The sequence below is a fragment of the Photinus pyralis genome, unplaced genomic scaffold, assembly GCF_008802855.1.
Source record: "Photinus pyralis isolate 1611_PpyrPB1 unplaced genomic scaffold, Ppyr1.3 Ppyr1.4_LG3b, whole genome shotgun sequence".
NCBI classification, from domain to species: domain Eukaryota; kingdom Metazoa; phylum Arthropoda; class Insecta; order Coleoptera; family Lampyridae; genus Photinus; species Photinus pyralis.
The window spans coordinates 16,919,120-16,944,116 of NW_022170510.1; the positions used below are offsets into that span (position 1 = coordinate 16,919,120).

Here is a 24,997-nt window from a genome sequence, read left to right on the forward strand (position 1 = left end):
GTACTTTTTTCGGAGAATGTGAATCTGTTATCAGAATTTCCATAGCATGTTTGATGCAGAAGCAACGGGCTACCAATTCTTATGTGCTCCATAGGTACTGGATTTTTACGGAATGAGATAGAGGACAAAAATTCACAGATTTCGCAATCCTTGCAACCATCGGAGACATTGGAAATGATAACCGTATAACCTATAAAGCCATAAATAACCCTTATTCACACGGAATAATCTTGCTCCACTCGCTCGCTAGCTCGCTCGTGTCGCAAACGTACACTTTCTGAATAATAAGCGGCGTCACATGCTTTGTAATACTATCACGGGCGTAATGTGCGAGAATTTAGATTCGAATTCTGCACACTATTAAGTAAGTACCGTATCAACACTAGACGCGACACCACTGTCTTCTTTTCTACACGACAAACCTGGTAAATTCATACCCATACCCATACCCATACAAAAGTCAATTCATACCCATACAAAATCAAAAGTTTTACATGCATTTCTCAACAAAATATCTACGGGTAACTAGATCTTGCTGAATCAACATGGCAATGATGGCGATCCATTCAAATGAATTTCTTTTTGGTCCTATATCTCATTCCGTAAAAATCCAATGTGGCACCCATAAGAACTCAGAAGGCAGTAGCTTGAAGTTCAGCATCTTTCGCGTTATGGAAATTTCCGACATTGTTAGTTTTTCGGTGATATCCCAGTTATTACCAAAGATTTTTCAAAAATTTCAAATGCGTTTTTCTAGTCACAAAAATACAACTTTTCTTCCTTTTTAGCCTTCACTGCATCACTCACCGTTATACGAAGATTCCAATGGTGGGCCACAAATTTGAACCACCCTGTACCATTTACATTGTGGTTTTTCCATCTTATAGTTAAGACTAGTTTATGTAGGAATTTAACTTGTTGAGAATTCAGATAGAAGTACTTATATCTGTTTAATTTGATTGGAAGGAATTAATCGGTACCTAATTAATAATGGAATTTGTTTTTCATTCAGTTTTTGTGTTAAGGAAATTGGTGATCTTTTGACATAAAAACATTATAAAGCATAGTTACATTAATCCGATAGCGTAACCTTATTTGTTATCCCTTTGTTCTTCAGAAACAATAGGAGAACTTCTATTTTAAGATACCTACTACTAGTTTGGTCATGAACAATATTGATATTAGTTTTTTGTATAAGGAAGTAGGTAGGTATGATTCCTACCTATACTCTTTTCCCTTTTGCTGTATTCCCAATTAATTCTTGTCCGTAATTAAAAATACAAAATCGGTCATAAAAACAAGCAAAGTGTAAGATTCTATCTTAAGAGAATCTAATTATAATCCAGTTAACGGTAGACTAAAAAGCGCAAGCTTAGTAGCCCATTACCTAACGCTTATTAAAATATGGCTCTTTCCTAGCAAAACATTACTCCTTCTTTTAGCGCGTCTGTGTAACCTAATAAACAAACCACACAAAAAGTAGATTGTATTTAAATAAATTTATAAGAGTCATGTGCGTCGACAGCCAATCATATCGTCGAATCTGCCACTTGCGTGTGTGTGGCGCGGTTGTTCTATTCACCTGTGTTCTATCTTTTTGGATTCTAGTTGTTAGTATTAGGTACATTGTTCTGAGGAAACTAGATTTATAGTTTCAGTAATCATTATCGATGTTACGATGAATTTATGCTTTATTTCTATGTCTTAAAAGTGGAAAACTGTGGAAACTCGATTAATTTACATAATTACCGAAAGAAACATTGCTTTATAAGTGATTAAAAAGGTATTCAAAAACAGGTTTAACACGAAGGCTATAAAAATTACAGCTACCAGCAATTGTTATGCGGAATTGTTACAGGTAAATAAATTCCACATTTTCATCTTTACGATTACGCACCTACTTACTTACCTATAATGTTGCACCGCTTGCTTCATTTAATTTTTTTGTGCCGAGCGCATCCGATTATAGAAAACCGCGTGATTAACTGAGATTTTCAAACTGCTATGATTACCATATCGTTTTTGACTTTTACGAGTTTTATGAGGTGTTGAATATATATAAACGTCACTTGGAAGTTTTATGGGATCATAAACATGTTCTATAGGGCGCATGTGCCGATAGCCCGCCTTTATACATCATGATCGGTATGTTTAATGACCACTTAAAAGATCATAAAACCAACAAGTCGTAAAGCTAATTTTATTATTGTTATTAATGTAGGATAAACATTATTTGATTAGGGGTTTATGCTTTATTTGATGTGGCAGCATAAGTATTTCGTTTCGTTTAAGTTTATGGAAATCTGTTTACATATTTATAGTTGTTACAATTATCAATAATTAGGTGCTATACTATCAACTTGATTTATAGCAATATAAATAATCCTTTTTTTTCTTTTTATTAAGACCGGCGCGTTTTAATTTATACGACGCTGTGTATAGGTACTGGGGTTACAGACATAATTGAAAACCGTGACACAATTACCGTAATTCTTATCGCTATGTAACAAAAAAAGGAACGTAAGGTGGCAAGTAAGTACTTTACATTTTTTTGAAGTAATGAGTCTGTTATAAGTTATACTAAGGTACCTATGTTTTGCGGGAAAGAGGAAGCAACGGATCGTGTGTGTTAGCTACATTTGTACTAATTACTAAATTACTTTTGAAAATTTGTTGGTCAGGTCAAGAAGTAGATAGTCTTCGGTATACTATACACAATGAAAATTTGTACTTTTAATCGAGTGTACGTAAAATTATTTTGTAATAGACGGAGAGCTGGCTACGGAAAAAAAGTGACATCTCGCTACATGGCTGATTTTTTGTGTAAAGTATGCTGATAGATAGTGAAGTAAAAAAAGTCATGTCTGACAGCGAGGTCCCGTGGCTTAAGGTTGGGAGGGGTGGTCAAATATGTCAAATTTTAATAAACCTGCCGATTTTCCGACTATATTTATCTCTGGCGCCTTTATTTTGAATCCGACGCAAAAAATGGATGGATGGATTTTTGTGCAGCTTATCAAGGCACATATTTTTTTTTTATTTAACATTTTTCACTATGGTGCTTACTTTCCGTGAAAAGTACAAGTTAAAAAAAATTATAAAATAAATACTTAACTTTCCAATTTAGAATTTCTCAAAAACTAAGAAACTCACAAAAAACTGCAATGGACTTTTTTTTGTAGAGTGTTGTATACCCAATTGGCCAGTGTCTGCAAAAGTGATTACAACAAATTTTTCATTATTGCCCTTTAAACTGTATGCATGTGGTTCGTTTCTTGTGAGCACGATAACTCAAAAACGCCTGAACCGATTTTGATGAAATTTGGTATTTTTATAGGATTGCATGGGGAATCCCAAACGACTTATTCTGGTTTCGGTCCGTTACCATCTTCAGGGTTTATGAGGGTGTTAAAAGTTTAAAAGGGCTCTAACCGCTTAAAAAATGTTTGAAATTTTTTTCGCATACAGGTGCACTGGCTAATGTGGCAGAGGAAACTCTACAAAAAGTCCATAGCCAATTTGTTTGCTTCTTAGTTTTTGAGAAATTTTAAATTGAATAGTCAAACTATTTATATTATAGTTTTTCTCAAGAACTAAGCTTCATAGCGAAAAATGTTAAATATAAAAAAAGATGTGCATTGATGAACTGTACAAACAAGTTGTTGGGAATAAGGAAAAATTAATTCCTCCGCAATTTCACCAGGTTGATGAGATAGGTAAATAATTACTTTGTTGATAGTATTCCCCCTACGATTATTTTAATATTGACAACTATTGTGCTTCCTCATCTCAAATTGTGGTCAATTTTGAATTATCCGTTATCGATGTATCTACCTTTACGATTGCAAAAATTATCAATAATATTAAAACGTAAAGTTCTGGTTGGGATGGTTTAAACGTTGAGATTATTAAAGTATTTAATATTTTGCCGTATGTGGCTCATATCATTAATTATTGCTTACTTACTAACACATTTCCAACTCCTTGGAAGAAGGCAATGGTAATCCCAATCATTAAATCAACAAATTCAGTGATCCACGCCCAGTTAGTGCCCGTACTGGCAACAGTTTTCGGAAAGTTAGTGGACATCCAACGACGTTGTTACTTGACGGCCTGGCTATATCTGCTCCACTGCACTAGTAAACTGTACGGACGATTTACTAAAAGCTAACGATGAGAATAAGATGTCTATATTGTTACCAAGATTGTTACTCTTGGATTTCAGTCATCAAACTGCAATTTCTATATCTGACTCTTTCTCCTAACGCTACCTCATTACTTCAAAGCTACCTAACGGGTAAGTCACGGTGCGTTACTTTAATGGGTAAGTCGTCTGCGTACAGTGAACTATCTAAGGGCGTACCGCAAGGATCTATTCTTGGCCCTTTGCTGTTCACCATTTATACCTTATTTTATACATCAATTCCTAAGACGTGTTTAGTTCACACGTATTCTGATGACATGCAGTTGTATCACTTCTTTCAAAGCGAAAATCTACATGATGCGCTAAATTTGATTCAGGGTGACTTCAGTGCTATTGAAACGACTTCTTTGGGGGACTTCCTGTTTCTCAATCTTCTAAAATCGGCAGCCATGTTGTTTGGTAACAAGCAGAAAGTCATTGACTGGAAACGGTAAAACTCAGAATTGTCGACAAAGCTGCTGCACTAAAGAAGGTAGCAAACAATGTAGGCATAATGATGGACATTTCATTTAGATATAACAAATTGCTTACCAGCCACATTCAGAGATCGAATGGCAATTTAAAAGGTATCTTTCCTCATAGGAACTATGTACTTGTCCCAAGCTTTAAAGGCTGAACTCTGCAACGTCCTGGTACTGAGCCATTGTAATTACTGTTCATAAATTTACGGTCCGTGCATTACTCAAGATATGTCTGCAAGAATACAGCGAGTACAAAACTCCTGCATTAGATTACTAGATTAGTATTTGGTTTTAGGATGTTTAATCGAGTTTCTTCCAAACTAAAAGAATTATGAGAGATAGGGACTGTTTACTGTGGCGTGTCTGTATCATATCTGGAACAAGTCTTCTCCATATTCAAATATTACCTGATCACCCTGTACGGTTATCCGAGAGGTTGTCATTCATCTTGATCTTATTTAATACATGTCGCTTATCTCTTTATCCGCTTCACTTTGTACATTGTTCAGTCTCTTTTCATCTCATTTTTTTCGTTTATAGTTACCCATATGGGCATTTATTACTATTTCATACATTATTACTTTTCATTACATTACTCAGACTCAGTTATAAGAATTATTTGATTATGTTAGTTCTAATGGTACTCAGGGAGTCGGTGCAAAACCTCTCTGGTTTCCATTTCTTTAATTTGGTGGAAATAAACACATTATTATTATTACATACGATCCTGCTTCTTCCAAAACTTTAAATGTACTATTTCATTTTCTATTAAAATGCAGGGTTTTCAAATAAATTGAAATAACGTTTGACAACACCAAAATTTTCAACAGTCGAAATACTGAGATATAATCAAAGCACAATAAATTTAAACAAAAAAAACGAAACCCCACATTTTTCTTTGCTCTCATCTCCAATTCAATTAACACGAAAACGCTTTAACAACAACCAATATACAGTGAATTTTTTTTAAATGCGAACATACGAGTTTGCATGCAATGTAATTTCCCTATGTTCGATTTTTAAAAAAACACATCAATCTATTGAGTAGTTCAAATGAGTAGTGGATACAATTGACAGCTGACGAAATCGGTTAGGTTATTGCTTAGAATGTCAAGGAGGACACTTCGAACATTTATTGTAATTGTTTTCGTTATTTATTTTCTTATTTTCTTCATTTATGTATTGAATAAATCATAAATCAAATTAGTAGAGAATACCAGGTGCACATGACCTACAAATAATTGAAGGTTGGTTCACAATGAACTGTGATGTCAGCGCGTGCCATGTGAAGTCAAGTTATCGTAAGTAAGAAAAATTTATCCTAAAGTTGCTATGGCCTCACATGGCTTATTTAAAAAAATCTTACCGAGTGCTCTTCATCATAAAGACTATGAGTTGCTGTTCATAGTCACACAAGTTGCGCGTTTTCGGAATGTGAACCGCGCACACCTCATAGATTGATGTGTTTTTTTTTAAAAATCGAACATAGGGAAATTACATTGCATGCAAACTCCTTATGTTCGCATTTAAAAAAAACTCACTGTATGTATGTCACATTCCTTTATACTCCTTACAAATTGAAATCATTAGACATATGTATAAATAAAGACACCCTACGTTTCGATACCAAACATTAAAATAAACGCAAAAACCTCAGATTAATACATTTTCTTAGAAAAATCGCTGAAAATGTAAAAATAAACACAGCGACTTTCTATTAAACACGTTACACAGGGTATTCTTGTGAAGAAACGGTTATCTTAATTTCTATTTTCGTACCTGAAATCGTATTGAATTGTCATTTTAAACTATTCAGAATCTAATCTAAACAGATTACAGATTGCAATGAATTAAAGATAATTATTTTTAGTCAAAACACTCAAAACTGAAACGAAAGCACTAGGTAACCACTTAATAAAACGTACACGTTTCGACAGCAAAATTTGTTATCACATCAGCCAACGGTTGAGTGAACCCCTATTTGAATGTATCTGATGGACCTCCCCCGTCATTATTCATTGGGAAGTGTTTGTTATTACGAATCTCTAAACTCTCGTCTAAACTTTTATAACCATCTTTGTAGTAACGTATACATAGTATACAACCTTTTTACTCACATTTCTGATTTGCCTTTCATATTCATTCATAGGTGGAGTGCAGGATGGAGTGTCATTATTATTGAAATTTAAAGTTTCTCAAAACCAATTGCTTTTTAATGAATAATGAAGCCAATCCAAATTGGAAAACCATTTGTCTATTACGTGTTATAAAAGTGTAAAAATGCGTGTTGATACTGCACCTCGATGGCAGGTTTTTTGTCTTGGTTAAACTTACCTGATTGATGAGAACTTATTTGCCATAAAAATTAGGGTCAAACAAGTTTCACTGTGACAAAGAAAAGCAATCGCTAATGCCAAAATCAGATTGATCTGATTTGAATTAGATTTGTTAAAAGGTACACAAGTGGAACATTTCACAGGAATCCTTGTGGGTCACCTACAGACATAAAAGTCAGAATTTTTCATAGTATAAATTTTAATCAAATTCACAATGTATACCTAGGCTTTTCAAAGTGAAGGTAACTTTTTGAGAGTAAGTATCCAATGGGAACTCTTGGAATACTGGATAATATTAGGCTATAGGTAAGGATGTTTCAGTTAGAAAATGCACCAGCAACCTGAACGTCGATTATTGTGACATTTGATAATATTGATTACCTACCGAACACCATTCTTTACAAACGCACATAGATATATTTTATTCAATACATTTGCTCTGTTGTATACTAATTGAGCCTACAAACTTAAAGATTTATTACCATACTTTCGAATACTTCCCCGTTATTTACAATAAGTTTGATGGTGCATGTAAACTGAGCTTGTAAATTTAAATAAGAAAAAGTTAACGTGCTCAACATGTATAATTCTTTTATCGTCAGATGAAAACAAAAATATTAAACAAAGTCGCCTGACAGAGAGATAAACAAAATTTCCAATCGTACGCTGACGAATATTGGTTAGGTACAACTAATGGTATAATCATTTTATTATCATACTAATAGCGTAATTATATAAGTAAATAAAAACTGGTCGGGCATAAATCTTCCTTAGACCGCAGAAAAATAATGCCAATCAATTATAAAACTTGGCGCGACACAGTCATTGCTCCGAGATCTTATAATTTGGGCAGTTTCGCATTCTTTGTAAATGGTTTTAGCTCACAGTAATTCATGATGTAATTAACTGAGTAGAGAACTTAATTTGTACACGATTTGCCGGTATATATATATATATATTGAGGAATAACACAAATTAAGCTAAGCTATTCAATTTTCAAGGATTTTAAATTATAGTACAAGGTGAATTATGATAAAGATTGCGTGGAAGCATTCAATTTTGTTAATGCAGTTTTGGGTAATATATATAGGTAAATAGAGGCTGAAGTTAATTTGGTAGTGATTATTAAAAATATTTGATAAGGAAAGATACCTATACCTATAAATGTTGCTATGTTTTGACTAAATTAGTAAACTGACTAACTTTTACATTGCGAAACAGTACACACTATGTGCAATGCAGAGGTCAAATTAATACTTAACTCAAAAAGATACGTTTAATAGATATTGATCACATTTACCCGTGTTGTTTATTGTTTATTTAAAATACTTATTTGAACTGACAGCTTTATTTTACGTTAAGTGCTTTCCACTGTTGCACCTATTATTCATGTTACCATAAATTATTTTAATTGAATTCTATGATAAATAGTATGCGCACTGTCTTCCAACAAGCATATAGAGGAAAGTGCAATGACACCCACCCACTGTTTAATTTTTGAGAGAAGTATACAAATGTAATTTTTTTCTGGTTTTTACGCATACGCCCATGACCAACATTTAATCGCAACGGTACTATTTTTTAGGATGTAGGTATAGATACTTGGCTAGGTTTTCTCTGCAGTGACTAGTGGATATGTTGGACAATTCCATATTGTAATATGCAACTAATTCAAAATGCTACTTGCAATTCTTAAAATAACGTGTTACCTAACCACCGGAAATTTTTGTTAATTTTTTTTCCATTGGCGCAAGCACGCGTCTCAGCCTAGAGGAGCACTTTCGGATATCGCTCAAACGATCATCTAGGCACTCCATGTCCCTCAGCACGAGGACATTGTATGTACTTACCTTTAAAACCATGGGTTAAGATATTAATGGTTTGTAAATCGTATACTTACCCCCTCACCCAGTCCCATAAAATACATTTTCTTTTTCTTATTTGACCGTCTATCTTTAATTTACTCCACTTTCTGGCTTTATGGCCGACAATAGATGGGACAGAAGGCAATTTAAATGCGGTGCAATTTAAATCGGTCAAATGACCACGTCTTGGGTTGGTACTCCCAAAGCATCTGGTGTGTGGTTGGTCTCCTCGCTAACGTGGGTTTTCAAAGCTTCTAGGTTTATGGCTATATTTGTTGCGGTAAATGCGAGATTTCAAAAATCCCCAAAGGACGAAGTCTAGCATCATCATCTCTGGCGATCTGGTCGTCCATTTTAAATCGAAAGTTCATCGCTCCTTTGCTTTAAATTAAGGTTCCTATGCTTATATCAATCGTTAAAAGAAACGTAGGTACTGCGTTTGCCATAATTCCCTCCATTACCGGCGCAAACTCCCACAAATTTTCATTTTTGTGTTAATTTGATGAAAGATATTTAAGCAGTTAGGTAAATCCGACGGTAAATCATTAACTAACCACTTTTCTATCTAAACCGATAGATTAGATGAGCACCCTTATAAATAGGAATGCTCAAAAGTGGTTTGTGTGCTTTTTGGGTCAAATCCCTGGTCAAATCAAAATTTGAAAATATTCGTTCGCTAAGAGATGCTTTTTTTTGTTATCTTTTAACTGAGATAATATAGTGTCATTCAGAAATTGACAATTTTTTTATTTTCTCCCCTATCTCTCTTCAGACAGCGAATATTTTGAAAATTTGATTGTACTACTTTAAGTGTAACCTAAAAAAAACACATCACATCTATATTACTTTTGTGGTACGGAGACCCTAGAGAAGTGCCGAAAATGGGACATCCTGTAGACTCTTGACGTTTGTGCATATAATATATTTAATACATATATTAATCGGTTCGAAATGGTCGATGGTCGCTCAATAGTACAATAACGATTCGCCTATACTACACAGCTATTCTGCTCTGTTCTATTGATGGTGTTGCCAGATCGAAGAACTAAAGATTCAATTATTGCAAAAGAAGTGCACATACAGAGGCAGATCAGATGTGAAAATTTTACAGGAAGATTTAGGGATGATCAAAGTATCTGCAAGATGGATTTCCATACTCCTCACCAGAACGGAGATTTATCAAAAAAGAAATTTTCCATTTAAATTTGGATGTTTTAAAACGAGGCATGGATCTCGTTTCAAACATCACTGGTGATGGAACCCTGGTGTTGGAATCTTGGGGTATAATTGGGATCCTTCAACAACATGCAGTAGATTCTTAAAGAATCTCCACGCAGCGTTCAGTGAAAACGGGCGCTATAAAATGTCGTCAAGTTATCGCTGAATATGGTTTCCACGAATTTGGTCTACAGCCCTAATGTAGAACCCCGCGATTACCTACTATCTTTTCCCCGAGTTGAAAAAATACTTGCTTCTGATGATCACCTGAAAGTTGCTGTTGACATATCGGACACTGATGCAATTGAAGTTTCTACATACTTATATAAATATTATAAATCAATGCTTATCTTAAGTAATGTTCATTTTTACTGGTTTTGTTAAGTATGAACGATATGTTGTAAATATTACTCATTACGCATTTAAAAAGGAAAACGTCTGCACCCATTTTAATGCAATAAAGAGGTGAATTCGTATGAGCTTAACCAGATCGCGTCGCTGAAAAAGCTTTGACCATGGCTTACATATATGATTAATAATCATGGTAGTGTTATTTCCTTAATTAAACAAGTAAATAGTAGCAGTGCACTACGATTAAGAAAAACCCAAACAGAGTTTTTCATAATATATGATGAACGCATTCGGCAAATTTGCTCTAGATCGTTTAGCGCATTTTTCTAAAAGACAAGGGCAAATTATTGTAAAATGCAGAAGTTTACTTTATGTGGGATCCAATAAAATAAAGAGTGAAAAGCCAATAAAACGACTTTTCAATGCCTCAACAGCTAATTGGCATATGTAGATAATTAATTAAAACCTCTTTCAGTTTTTATTAATGAAGGACCCATATCCACAAAACGTTTTCGGACTGGAGAGATAAAAACATGCTTTGTGATTTTCAAATTCCAATTAGTTTGATCAATCATTATTTTGGATCTGGCAACATAAAATCAAATTGCTGCGCCGCCCTACGTGGTGGCAAGCTTTATCATTAAAATATTTGTATTCGGATATCGACGATTATGCATTTCGAGAATGCGAATTTGTACACGTTATAATCGCTGAACGCTTTAGGTTACGACGTCCCATTATATTTGGCTACCTGTACCTATGTATCATACAATGGATTCTTTACTAATAGGTGATAAGCGACAATGCCACCGATATCTAAAGAAATAACGTGTAGGTAATTAGTATGACAGTAGATGTAAATAAATAGACAGGAAACTCAGCTTTTATGTCGACCAAGACGAAATAGAAAAGCTGGAAAAAACATGATTCGTTGTACATTCATACTTTTTTTTGTGACACACACAATTTCTGCGGTAACTGCCCTCATGTACTCTTCCTGTTGCAATTAATGTATTATATCTTACAAGTAATTGTACCTGTACCACTATAAAGTGAAATATATCTAATTCATAATTTTTTATTCTTGCTTCCAGGTGAGATCCTCTACTTGACGTTTTTAGTGCAGCGCGCAACGTAAGTCCAATCTTTTTATTATTCCATTATGTAAATAAATTAATTAGAAATTAATTAAAACGATTTCTAACGTATAGTTAAATAGACCAGGTCAGGTTTCTAGACGAAAAATTCGATTAGGGTTACGGTGCATGGCTTATAAACGTATCTATGGATAATCTTTAAGTTTTGTTTTTTTCCTCGCTTTTGCATGAAGCATAAGACAAATACGGCATGAAAAAATAATTCGTGATAGAACAATGTAGCTTCGGGCAAAGTATCAAAAAACGTAGTTATTATGATAATAATAACATGCGCTAGTGGTGGTTGTTTCATAAATCATCTTGCGATCCGCCTGCTTCGTTGGTCACTCACTTGACTGATTTATCGATCGGAGTTGTCGGCTTTCCTTTCCAACTCCATCCTTGTTTTTATCTATTAAAAATTATGCTGTTATTGTTATTCGGTTATTTTATGCTATTCATGTCTGGTTGGTAATAATATGGTTAGTTGATTTCACACATTCCCCGTGAATTAATATTATAAGCTGTTACTATCATTACACTTTATTACAAAATTATACTTAATTGTTAGCATCACGACATTAAGTGCAATACATCTGCAAAGAAGATCTCATTATTCTGGTTCTTATTGAATTAAAACGTTTACTTATTGTTTTATGATGTAAAGGTAATTAAAAGTGAAATAGACGAATTTTGTTTGTGTTAAGCCACCCACGTCGTAGGAATGTGCAAATTTTGGATTCTTTCCTATTAAATTTATTTAAATGTCGTTAAGGAAGGATATATTATACTTTAAAATTAGGCAAGTCTTAATATAAATAAATTATGATTGTTTACATTGGTTAATTTTCAAATATGGTAGTTAGCTTGGTTTTTACAGAGTACAACCTCCTACGTCTAGTTGCGCCAGTTACTATACTAGAAGCGATCGAGACAGGTGATATGTCTGCAGCTTTCACAAGTATATTCGGCAAACTTTAACTCGCTTTTATCCACACTTTTTTGTATTAAAAATGATCAATTTTGCATTTACAAGATGGGCACCCCTTATGGCCGAGCTTATGGCCTTAGCATTTTATTCTATTTCTGCTGCAATACAAAAACATCCACTTTGCCCACAACTCTTATACTCGTATTTAATAAAACTTTACTCAAATTTTATTTAAAATATCTTTTAGGATACCTACTATAAACATGTAATTAAACATTCAATATTTATAAATATATACAAACTCTCATAATTTTCCTATATCTCGTGAGAAAATCTACAAATCAACGTACAGCCTTGAAAAATCATCACTTTAATTAAGAGAAACTCCTGACAATTAGGAGAGGTCTCTTAAAAATAAACTTCCCTGTCGAATACACGTCAGCTTCAGAATCTAATGTTTTACGGTAGTGATGCTAGTTATACAGTGCGTGATGTACCTTTGGAATAAAAACCAGAGATAAAAAAAATCAGAAAGACCAAAAGATTTTGATTAAGCAGACGATTGCGAATCTTGGCTGATGAACTGTACATACATGGTATACCCGGTGGTAATATAAGAATGGCATACTAGTGTAATCAGCTCTGTGAACAATCACTAACGTTAAACTTAATGTAGATACCGGTTATCTGTAGAAAACGTTATTTTCTATAGGAATGTTTAATAATTGGAACATTAAGAGTGATAATGATGATTCTTCCTATACTATGTTCAGGTTGGGTTAGATTTATTTGTATTGAAGTATTCCGTATACTTTTGTATCGCATTTTTTTAAGAATTGAAAAAAAATGTGCTGTTGTTTGCGTTTTTTCCGTCCGGACCCACTTCTGCCATGTTGAACTACTTTTAGCTGTATTAAGCTCCCCCTGTTTTGCTGTTTTTGAAATTAAAACGAGCGTAACTTTTGCATGGGATAACCAATCGGTCTCAGATTTTGCATCCACATGCCTTTAGTTGTGCCAAGCGTAACTTTTGGAAATGGGGGGGGGTCTCAACGAAAGGAATTAAATTCTACTAACCATAGCCCTCTTCCTCAACCCGTTATTGTGATCAGATACAATTCCTTATATTGCAAGAACGGAAAGTTTTTGAAAGTACAACATGCATAACTTTTACATGCGACAACCAATGCCTTTGGTGGTACCAAGCATAACTTTTGAAAATTGGGGGAGGGGGGAGTTAACACACGTTATACCCTTCATGGTATTCTAATGAGTCTAAGGTCTTATCGAAATGAATTGGTTTATACAAACTATAACTTTTCGGCGCGTCTCAAGACTCACGGTCTGAAAAAATTACTACGACCGATATAACTTTTAGATCCACCATATCTGTATGTGATGTAGCAGATGATAAGTTTTCAGACTAAGTAATGCAGGAGTAACTTGCTAGTACAACACAAGTTCCCAAAACCAGTTCCCAAACCTTCGCCATAATATGAGCTACGCCAACGTAGTCCGAAATGCAGAACCCAGAACAGCAGAACCCCAAACTCCAAACACAACCGATCAGTTATTTAACCTTACACTCAGCAAGTTTCTCGACGAATTCAAATCCATGTTTTCCCAATTAATTCAGCAAAACAGCATGGTCTTAAACATGTTGACAATGTTAATCAACAAACAAACCAATGGATGAATTCCTCATAATAGCACAATGGAACGCCAACGGTCTTTTAAAACACAAAGACGAAATCATCCTATTTCTTAAACAAAATTTTATAGACATATTGCTAATAAGTGAAACACACTTTACAGAAAAATCTTATATTAAAATACCAAACTATGTAACTTACCACACCAATCATCCCGATAAAACTGGACACGCAGGTACCGCCATCTTAATAAAACAAAGCATCAAGCACTATGCTCTCCCTAAATATGAGGAAGCCATACTCCAGGCCACATCCATTAAAGTAACCACTTTACCCTATGAACTCACAGTAGCGGCGGTCTATTGTCCTCCTCGGCACAACATTAAGAAAGAGGATTTTGAAACATTTTTCCATACACTGGGACCTAAATTCATTTGTGGAGGCGATTTTAATAGTAAGCACACCACATGGGGATCTCGTCTAGTCACTACCAAAGGCAGAGAGCTACTCAGGGTTATGCAACAAAACAAATACGACTTCCTGTCAACGGGAACCCGAACATACTGGCCCACGGACCAAAACAAAACACCTGACCTTCTCGATCTTTTCATCACCAATGGATTATCGAAACCATATACGGACATCTCCGCAAGTCTTGACTTAACTTCAGACCACACACCTATAATAGCAACAATCAGTGCATGCATTATTCGCAAAGAGCAACCCAAAAGACTCCACAACTCCAATTGGGAACTTTAACGCCACACCCTACATGAAAGCTTAGATCTGAAACTCAGTCTCAAAAACTCAAAGGAAATAGACGACGCCGTTAACCAATTAAATACAGAGTTATCAACGGCAGTCCGACAAGCTACTCCTACCATCGATTACAAAAGAACTGTCAATAACATCCCTCTTGAAATTAAACAACTAGTCGCTCAAAAGCGAAAAGCCAGAGCGCAATGGCAAAAAACTCACCATCCATCAGATAAAACTAAACTAAACAACCTAAGTAATCTACTAAAGACAAAATTGAAAAATCTAAGAGAAGACTCATTCAAAAATTACGTATCAAACCTGAACAGGTATGACAACTCAATCTGGAAACCAATTAGATCCTCCCTAAAACCACAAACTACATCTCCACCTATAAGAAAACTACCACCAGCATTGGGGTGGGCTAAAAGTTACAAGGAGAAAACGGACTTGTTTGCTTACCTCCACCTATAAGAAAACTACCACCAGCATTGGGGTGGGCTAAAAGTTGCAAAGAGAAAACGGACTTGTTCGCTTACCATCTATCCGGTATTTTCCAACCACATGAAGACACACTCATCAACCCAATTCCAGAACACCTTATATCACCTCAAACTCCCCACCCTCCCATCCCATCAATCACACCAAAGGACATCAAATCCGAGATTCAACGACTAAAGCTCAAGAAGTCACCAGGGCTGGACCAAATTACACCCAGAATGTTACGAGAACTCCCAAGAAAGGGAATAGTACTCTTGACCTACATTTTCAATGCAATACTACGACTTCAGTATTGGCCTACAGAATTTAAAAAAACCGAAATAATACTAATTGTCAAGCCAGGTAAAGATCCCGGCTATGTAACTTCATACCGCCCCATAAGCTTATTGTCGGTGACCTCCAAACTCCTTGAAAGACTCGTGCTAAAAATTCTTGATCCAGAATTTTCAACAAACTGGATACCAGACTACCAATTTGGTTTTCGCAAACGGCATTCAACAACTCAACAGTGTCATCGGATCACCCAAGTAATAAATACTGCTTTCGAAGAAAAATCATACTGCACAGCTGTTCTTCTGGACGTTAGCCAGGCATTTGATAAGGTCTGGCATAAAGGGCTTATCCACAAAATCGAACACATCCTACCACCTTCATTTCACAAATTGCTCGGATCTTACCTAAGTCACCGGCAATTTCGAACGCGGGTTAATGACGAAACCTCAGCACTATACCCCATCAATTCAGGTGTACCTCAGGGAAGTGTCCTGGGACCCTTCCTTTATATACTATTCACGTCAGACCTTCCTACCACTCTTAACACAACGATAGGCACTTTCGCTGACGACACTATTATACTCGCGAAACACAACAACGTAACCATCGCATCGCGACACGTCCAAAGCCACCTCAATCTTCTCCAAGTCTGGCTTAACAAATGGAAAATTTTAGTCAACGAAACGAAGTCGAGCCATGTGACGTTTACTTTGCGCAAAGAACTAAGCCCACCCATCTATCTAAATAACGTCGAAATACCCCAGGCTACTTCCATGAAATACTTAGGACTTCATATGGATAATAAGCTGACCTGGCGGGACCACATCAACAAAAAAAAAGAGACACATAGAACTACGATTAAAAAATCTCTACTGGATAATAGGAAGAACATCATCACTATCACTGGGCAACAAACTCCTGTTATATAAAACAATTATCAAGCCCATATGGACTTATGGAGTTGAACTGTGGGGCTGCGCAAGCAAATCAAACGTCGCTACCATGCAAAGATGCCAGTCAAAAATACTACGAGCAATCAGTAACGCGCCGTGGTACGTAACTAATCAGATGTTACACGAAGATCTTGGAATCCCGTTTATAACTCAAGTCATACAAGATCAAACAACAAAACATCTTGACAAGATCGCAGTCCACACCAATCCTCTGTTGTCAGACCTCCCACATCACGAAGTCCTAAGAAGACTCAAGAGACGTTGGCCCACTGATTTGCAGTAACGAGGACCCATCGATGGAGGGGCCCTCACCACGCCACTTTTAAAGACAACAAATTGGCTTATAGGATGCTATGTGTTCTGATTGCTGATTATTATATATAAAAAAAAAAAATCTATTGCTGAAAACCTTAAGGTTTTTCAATGTTCAGATGCCGAGAGACAGGTGGATATATCATCAAAGACGACCTTTGAATGAAATAAATTTTTAAAAAATGAGTTTCTCCATAACTCCAACTTTTCCATACGGCACCATTTCGATGTGACCCAGTACCTTCCATTTATTATGGCTTAGCTTTGCTTTCTTTTTCTTCCGTACATGCGCGCACGCAGCGTTTGATGTGTTTAATAGGTAATCGATACAATTGCGTTTATTAAGAGAAGCTTCTGTTAAAATTTCAATAACGTCGGTCCACAAAGAAGAGAGCTACTTATGCGGTTGCGCGCACGCAATTTTTCACCAGTTTGGTGCAATCGAAAAGATGCCATTGTTAAACAAGATTGGTCCACAAATAAGAAAGTTACCTCTGCGCTTACAGACATTTAAAACAAATTCATAAATTATCATCTTCAGGAATGGCTCTGTCCTCTGGGTGAAATAAAAAATCCTCTTAGGTCGCTTTCTGTAAGTGCAGAACATTTCTTTGGCTTGTACCTGTCCTTTGGTTGAATTTTTCACAAACGCGCGTAATTTAGGGTATGCTTCCAAATCTGTTCCACTTTTTAATCGCAGCATTGCTTGAAGTTTTGAATGAATGCACCAAAAGATAGAAGATTTAAATACCTTTGACATTTCCTTCATATACGCCAGCATTATCGATGCATTTAAGACTTTATTCGTAAGTAACTTCCTATTCATCCATGGAAACAACTTTTCATATTCTTTATAATATAATAGGCTTTACTCGATTTTGATTTTACACCTACCAACGTTTGTTTAGATTTTACAACAAGAGATTTAAAGGTGTATTATCTTTTTCAATGGAAATCGTTTTATTCACAAAGACGATTATTTTTATAAGCAAACGTCAAGCGACGTTTCCATGGCAATCGTGAAGTTCCGAATACCCAGCCCACTTAATTAGACATGTATTCGAGTATAACGTCAATATGATTTCATCGTATTTCCTATTTTTAAATTATACTGCAGATATAATAAAAAAATGCTATAAGACACACGTGTAATTGGTCTTTAAAGCACTTGCAACGTTAAAAGCACTCCGCTTCGCGTCGTGCCATTAAACTCGTTGCGCGTGCTTTAAAGACTTGATTATACACTTGTATCTTAATATACTATTATTAAATATTGAAATTTGTTATTAACATTAAGAAAATCAAATACTTGTTTCCACACTTTTCCGAAAACAGCAAGGCGGCCGTGGTCGGTAGTGTCTGGTAAATTCGCACCCGAAAATTTTCTCTCGAAATATTCGCCCCAGGATTCGCCTCCATGAAGATTCTTCTCAAGAGTTTGCCTTCGAAAAAATCGCCCTCTTAAGATTGCCTCCTCAAAATATTCGCCTCCAGAGATTCGTGCGCGGAAGATTTGAACCCAAGAAAACTTGCCCTCGGAGTATTTGCTCCCAGAAGATTTACCATCGGAAAATTGCCAACAGTATCTTCTCCCGATTTTTCCGACAGAAACCTGGGAGGTCGAATTTTTCGAGGGAGAATTTACCGGGGGTGAATATTCTGGAGGAGTAATATTTGGGAGGCTCATATTCCGGAGACGATTTTACCGGAGAGAATTTCTTGGGATACACTCGAAAATCCCATTAATGAAAGTAGACAAGGTGTACTATCAAGTATCAACCCACTACATCTACCATTTAAGCGAATATTCCGAGGGCAGATCTTTCGAGAGCGAATCTTCCAGCGGATAATTTTCCGGAGCGAAACTTGCGAGGGCTAATTTTATGTGCGGGTATTATCTGGGACAAATATTCCTTCAATCCCCGGCCGTACATTGAAGACAAGGGTAATGATGACCACAGACTTTAGTACACTGGGGTGCAATGAATTCTGAAGAAGTATCATTGAATTAAAAGTAAATGGAGACACCAGGTACAATGATTTACTTTTAACTCCTTTTTGCAACCAATCAAGTTAACTAGTGGAGGTGTACCTACTATTTTACATCATGTACGTATCTACCTAAAGGTGACAATCTAATCTATTACTTACCACTTTACTATCCATACAACAGGAACCAACGGTAAATCATATTAATCCGAAAGATTTTATTATATAATCTTTATCGTTTTCAACAATTTTAGCAAAGTTTAAACGAAGATGATACCCACTTATCGTTATAATTCTCTAAACCTAATTAGTTAATTAGTTTTTTATAATTGCCCCCAAAATTCAAACGTAATCCTATTGGTCTTATTACGACATAGTTCTTGCAGCAATCAGCACATTTGTGTGAGGCCACAAGAGTAATGGCCGTTCACAACCAGCTGGAGACGTTGATAAATTATTAGCAGTTTGAAAATAGCCGGTCTTCATTTGCAGGAGAACGTTTTAAATTCCGCATTTTTTCTCGTCAAAATTTGGTACGGCAAGTCTCTCCCTTTTAGTATTTATCATGGACCGCTGTACTTTTGGCGACACGGTTAAATAAATTATAACGTTTAAGTACCCTAACCAAGGATGCCCATCTAATTAAAAACTACCGAATGGATTGTAAGTAAAACTGTTGTAAATATGTAAAAACGGTTTTTTTAAAGAAATGTGTACATTATTTTATTCTGGTAGCTCATTACGTATAATTTCAACAACAAGAAGTAGAAGATAAGTACATATACATGTTTAATTCTCCTGTAGATACACTAATGACTAATTTGGATTGCAAATTCATTTCATTTAGGTACGTTATAAATAAATCGTTAACCAAAAATATGTTTTCGATCAAGAGATTTCCCTCCATTCTAAAAATTGAATATTTAAATTAGAGAGCTAGACTGGTAATCTAAATATAAACATTTTTTTGGGGCCGCTGTGTATGTCAGGACATACTCTCGGTTATAGTTTCTTGCGGGTATCATCTACAAATTCTTGATATGCAAGACAGTACAATGGAAGCAGCGGTGTTCTAACGACACCCTACGCTGCACAATCTGATTGTGTATATCGCGATCTGCATTTTGCAAGATGTTCTACGTATTCCCCTTGTGACAGACCGATTCCTTTTTTTAAATGTTTCAAAAACTTTTTGCATTAATTATGTTTTTTTGTCTTAATGCAGGTATAGACTGAGTAAATGTACGGTTTAATTTATAATTACAACTATATCCGTGGTATTACCATAAATGCAAAATAATCTTATATTAATCAACATGAAATTTATACTTGCCTTTGTATAAGTTTGATTTGTATTTGTTTTAGACTTAACAAATTAACATTTACCCACGCTCTTTCATTGTGCTATGATAATCGGCTGGATTTTATCTACTCTAGCTATGCTTCTATACAAATGTCACTTAGGTGTTAACATACGCTTTTGAAGCGATACGCTGCAGTCTTGGTAGTGTGATGCGTTCGCAATTGCACGTTTTACTTATCGCAGATTGTCACATTTTCTCGTATTGTGAGCACTCTAAGTGAGCAGTATAACAGGAAATAAATTGGAATTATAGATTTAATCTTACGTATTTCTAATTGTATACTGGAGATATTAATTAAATACGAAATTCCTCCCGATTGCATCTTCAGTGAAATCTTTCACGTGGTCTTGTACAGTTTTATTTACTGTTACACTTTAAGTTGAAGTAGGTACCTAAAACTGATTCTTTAGTTTTGCATAACTCGAATTTTCATAATAACATTTAATTGTGGTAACGTGATTAATACCAGAAGAGTACAAAACATGTTTCAAATATAAACAAAAAATTGCACCTACCTTAATAATTAAAACAGTTGCGTTTAGTAAGCAATCGTGATTAATTTATGCATTAATTTACCTACCAAGGTACGCCTTATACCAGACGATCAATATATCTGCTTGTACATGGTAGCTTACTATTTTAAACTTCTTCGATACAAAGGTGAAGATTAAGTTTATGTGGAGGGTGTAGTAAAAAGCTTACCTATTAATTCCCAGATATGTACATATTAAGGTCACCCAGTGTCGGTGAAAATGTGATCGAACAATCCAAAAACATATTCAGCCAAACATGTGTGAGTTTGCCTAAAATATTTTCAACTGGGATACACATAAGAATAGATATAGGTACTTCCTACGAAGGAGGACGGTCGTAACTGGTTACATTACAGCATAACGAAATGAAATCTAAAGATGATTGATGTCTTTGAATCTACGTTACCTTTCCACATTTAAGAGTCTTCTGTAAGTAAGCTCAACTTTTTTGCATTACCAGTTGCGAGAGACAAGATGATATTCTTGCTTTGTCACCTGTCTTGCTCCTTAGTTAGTTACTGCCGACACTGTGCAGCGCCGCCACTTGCTATATACACTCAAATTGTGTATTTATCGCCCGCCAAGATACAGACGTTATTTACAAAAAATATGATTTCATTTTTTGGGGTAAAGTGTAGAAGTAACATATCTATAAAACTGTCGGTAATTCGGTATACTTTTTCCATAAATTGTCTTGATCGGGAATAAAATAATAAAACGAATCGCAATAATCGGTGCAAAACATCTAATCTTTAAACAATCGGTATTCAGTTGCTACAAACTTTTTAAAAAAAATAGTCCGAACATTTTGTAGATAAAGGTCTAAATTTATAAGATAGTTCTTAACGAAATTTTTTTTAAAACAACTTTTCTGGCGGGCGCTCTTATGGAAACTTAATTGGGTGCAGCCGTACAGAAGTCTCAAATGATAACCTTGTAATCTGTACTTGTATGCTGTGTTCCCTACTAAGGCGTCTGATCACAGCTGCCTGACCCAAAATGACGTGAACCCAGTTAGAGAACTTGGAAGATCGGTTGTCTTGTACCCACTTTATACCAATGTTGTTGCTTGTTAGCCTCGTGGTTGTTTTCTAAGAAAAAAATTAGTTTAGAAAGTAATTTGGTTTTGGAATTTTGCGTGTGTCACCCTATAGAACCAAGACTAGAGCAAAACAATGCCAAGCTTAGTCTTGATGATTGCAGTTACTGTTAGGGGTATTTTTTTGTACAAATTCCATATACATGTTTTTATTTACTGCAATACATCAGCAGTAGAGGGCTTGATCAACCACTCATTCATTTCGTTGAAAAGGAAATTTTTAGCGCAAACGCTTCGTTTCCCATGAAAGCTTGTTACATAGAGCTTAGCGCTTTCATAAACATGTGATTCTATTTTCTAACCAAATTTGAACATGAAAAGCACATTTTACAACTCAGGGTATACGATGATAATACATTTTCATTCACATTTGACGCCATTTCTAAGAGGCGTGAAAGAAAATAAATATTACAGCGCCACCTCTTATCACGACAACAAAAATGTTTCCGATAAATGCTTGATACTTTTTTGAGTAGAATCGAGATATGAAATAAAAAATCTGGGTTTTCATTTGAAATTACAAAGTTGCCCCCCTACCCGAAGTGGGGATTGGGTTATCCAATTTTTGCTACATGACATCGGATCGGTAAACGATCAACTGATAATCTTTGGCAACATTTTAGTTATTATGGTATATTGAAAGCATTGCGATGTCTCTGTCACGCTGCCATCAATACGCGTAATTTAATTCATATTTTGGAGGAAATAAGTAAACCAACACTATAGCATGGCAAATTAAAGAGGTTTTATATACGTTTATCAAATTAAAACCGTCTTATTAAAACCGTTTATTAAATGCAAGTGTGTTATTAGAGAGAAACAGATGTCATTAACTTATTAAATCCGTGAGAATACTATTCATAGCCAGTGGGTTATCTGCAGGTACCTGAAATGCAGTTAATTAACAGCCGTAGTCACAATGTGAATAAAAACTTACCATGTGACCAGCCCTGTTAACCCAGTAAACTGCAAAATTTCCGAGTTTCTTTTGGTAACCCTCATTAACCCCATTCACCGATAGTACTGTTCTAGGAACTGTTGACCATTCTCTGCTTCTTGACCATTTCATGTTGTCAATCCACACTATTGTGCCAGGCGTATCAACAATAAGGTCTAATTGACCAGTAACTACCTGTACCTTTAGATTCGTTTTGTCTAATACTTTTGCAACTATAAACTACTGTTTTAAGTACTTTGTTAACGAATTTGCACATATAATTACCTATGTCAACAACAGGCTTCATAAAATCTTCCCCCAATGTATTGAACACTGCTCCACTTGTATGGCCCCATGTTACGTTCAACTTGAGTGCTTCCCTTATTTTTCCGTTCATTAGCAAACCAATTTTGTAATCGACCTCGTCCACACATTCTGGAATTCCAGGTTTTGCAATAAGGCTTCTGCCAACTTTTCGACAGTGAGAGTTGATTTTTTTGAGGATGTTGTAAAAATCAACGTCATGAGCGACGTTCATAATTATATTTTCGGTGTTTGCCCATGAATTTGTTGCCTCTTGGTACTTTCCGTCCTCTAAATATTTTTGTGTGCGCCTTGCACCGGCATCTACTTTCTGATAACCTTGCTGATCTATGGCACCCTTAAATATATCTGTCGGAACTTGATGACATAATATAACGGTAATACTTACAACATTAAGTAGGAATGGTGCCCAGTTTAGCACAGAATCTATTGGCGATATCCAAGCGTCGATCATGTTTACTCCTTTAATGTTGGGAAATCCTCTCTGTAAAATACACATAATTGCAATTTATTTACTTAAAAGTACCTGCGAGTTCACCTTAAATAATTCTAGCGCAAATTCTGCAGCCATTTTCCCTCCATACGATTCCGATGTGATGTAAAGGGGTACGTGGCGAAATTCTGGCCTTCTCTTATAAAACCCTTCGAGACATGCTACAAGATCGTCCGCAATTTGCTTGTTGGTTGTTGTCAAGTACTTTTTGTCATCAACGTAGCTGTATCCTGTTCCAACGGGATTATCAATGAAAAGAAGGTTCACATCGTTCACCCACGTATGATCTCTACGATTTAGATTTTCATCTAAAGGTCCAATTTCCGCGAAATTTCCGAAACCAGTAGATGAAGCGCCCGGACCGCCTTGTAGCCATATAACAAGCGGTTTTTCGGTGATATTAGCTACATGCGCTGTTGTTTCGTATAACCACCAAAATTCGTAGGCGCCAGACCTTACCTCAACGTGACCCCAATCTTGCTCCCCGGGTCCAAATCCTTGACGACCTAAAATAATGTATAAAATGGTTATTTTGATGCTTTAAAGAAAAAAATAAATGACATTATATCAATGGGATACCAATAAAAATGTGTTAATGTATTGGGATTTACGTGTAATTACCATAGCCTGTGGCTGCTAGCAAGCAAACGAGTGCAAGAATCTTCATCACGCGTTGTAGGATTACTCAGAAGTAAATCATAAATACATTTGGCCGGCTTTATATACCTCCTATCCCATGTGTGTCCTTCGTGTTTAAGTAGATAATGCACTTAAAATTTTATATGATAGTACCCGCATAACCTTCATTTGCAAAATTATTTTAAAAACTTTGTGCAATTTGCCAATATAATTAAATAGAAAATACTGATATGCAAACAAAATGAAAAAAGGAATTTGGTAACAGTTACACTGTTAATAAAATATGATGAAAGAACCAGGTTGTTAATGTGTATTTCTCCATGGTTCAAAATTTATCGGTGATAAGTGATAAGAGTAAATAAAATTTAATGAATCTGCTGTTTTTTATCATTGATTTCCGTTTTGTCAGTCACCTGTGGTAATTATAGACACAATCAGTTGGTTGAATATTTATATCCTTGGTTGCGGAAATCAGTATGAATTTCAGTTGCTTGTAACTCAAACCAATAATTACATAGCGTTTCATAATGTTCTTCGGGGTTACGAAGATCCCGTATAAAAGAACTATTTCACTTACCTAAACGAAAGTTGTACGGTAATACGGCACACATCGAAACGATATCGTTCGGCATTGGTGGGATAAACACGTTGTCTTTCACCCCAGAGAAAG

The 24,997-nt window shown here is 35.5% G+C and overlaps 2 protein-coding genes across 12 annotated transcripts in view; one reads left to right on the forward strand and one right to left on the reverse strand.

Moving 5' to 3' along the window:
- The window catches only part of LOC116166335 (homeotic protein antennapedia-like), a 269,786-nt gene that overhangs the window by 76,304 nt on the left and 168,485 nt on the right, over positions 1–24,997 (forward strand). For 2 of the 11 annotated variants that reach the window (XM_031481268.1, XM_031481269.1), the window contains exon 2: positions 11,530–11,569. The exons of 7 other annotated variants lie outside the window; for them this stretch is intronic. The gene's annotated coding sequence lies outside the window, so the exon portion shown is untranslated. Of the gene's footprint in view, positions 1–1,658; positions 1,859–11,529; positions 11,570–24,997 lie in introns of those variants that run through there. 2 more of the 11 variants (XM_031481282.1, XM_031481272.1) reach the window with 2 other exon arrangements.
- On the reverse strand, positions 22,708–24,446 carry LOC116166334 (retinoid-inducible serine carboxypeptidase-like). The gene is made up of 6 exons (XM_031481265.1): positions 24,310–24,446; positions 23,734–24,194; positions 23,584–23,679; positions 23,157–23,532; positions 22,872–23,104; positions 22,708–22,820 (listed from the first exon to the last, which is right to left on the reverse strand). The coding sequence occupies exons 1-6, from the start codon at positions 24,353–24,355 to the stop codon at positions 22,764–22,766; spliced, it is 1,269 nt and encodes a 422-aa protein (XP_031337125.1). The 5' UTR covers positions 24,356–24,446; the 3' UTR covers positions 22,708–22,763.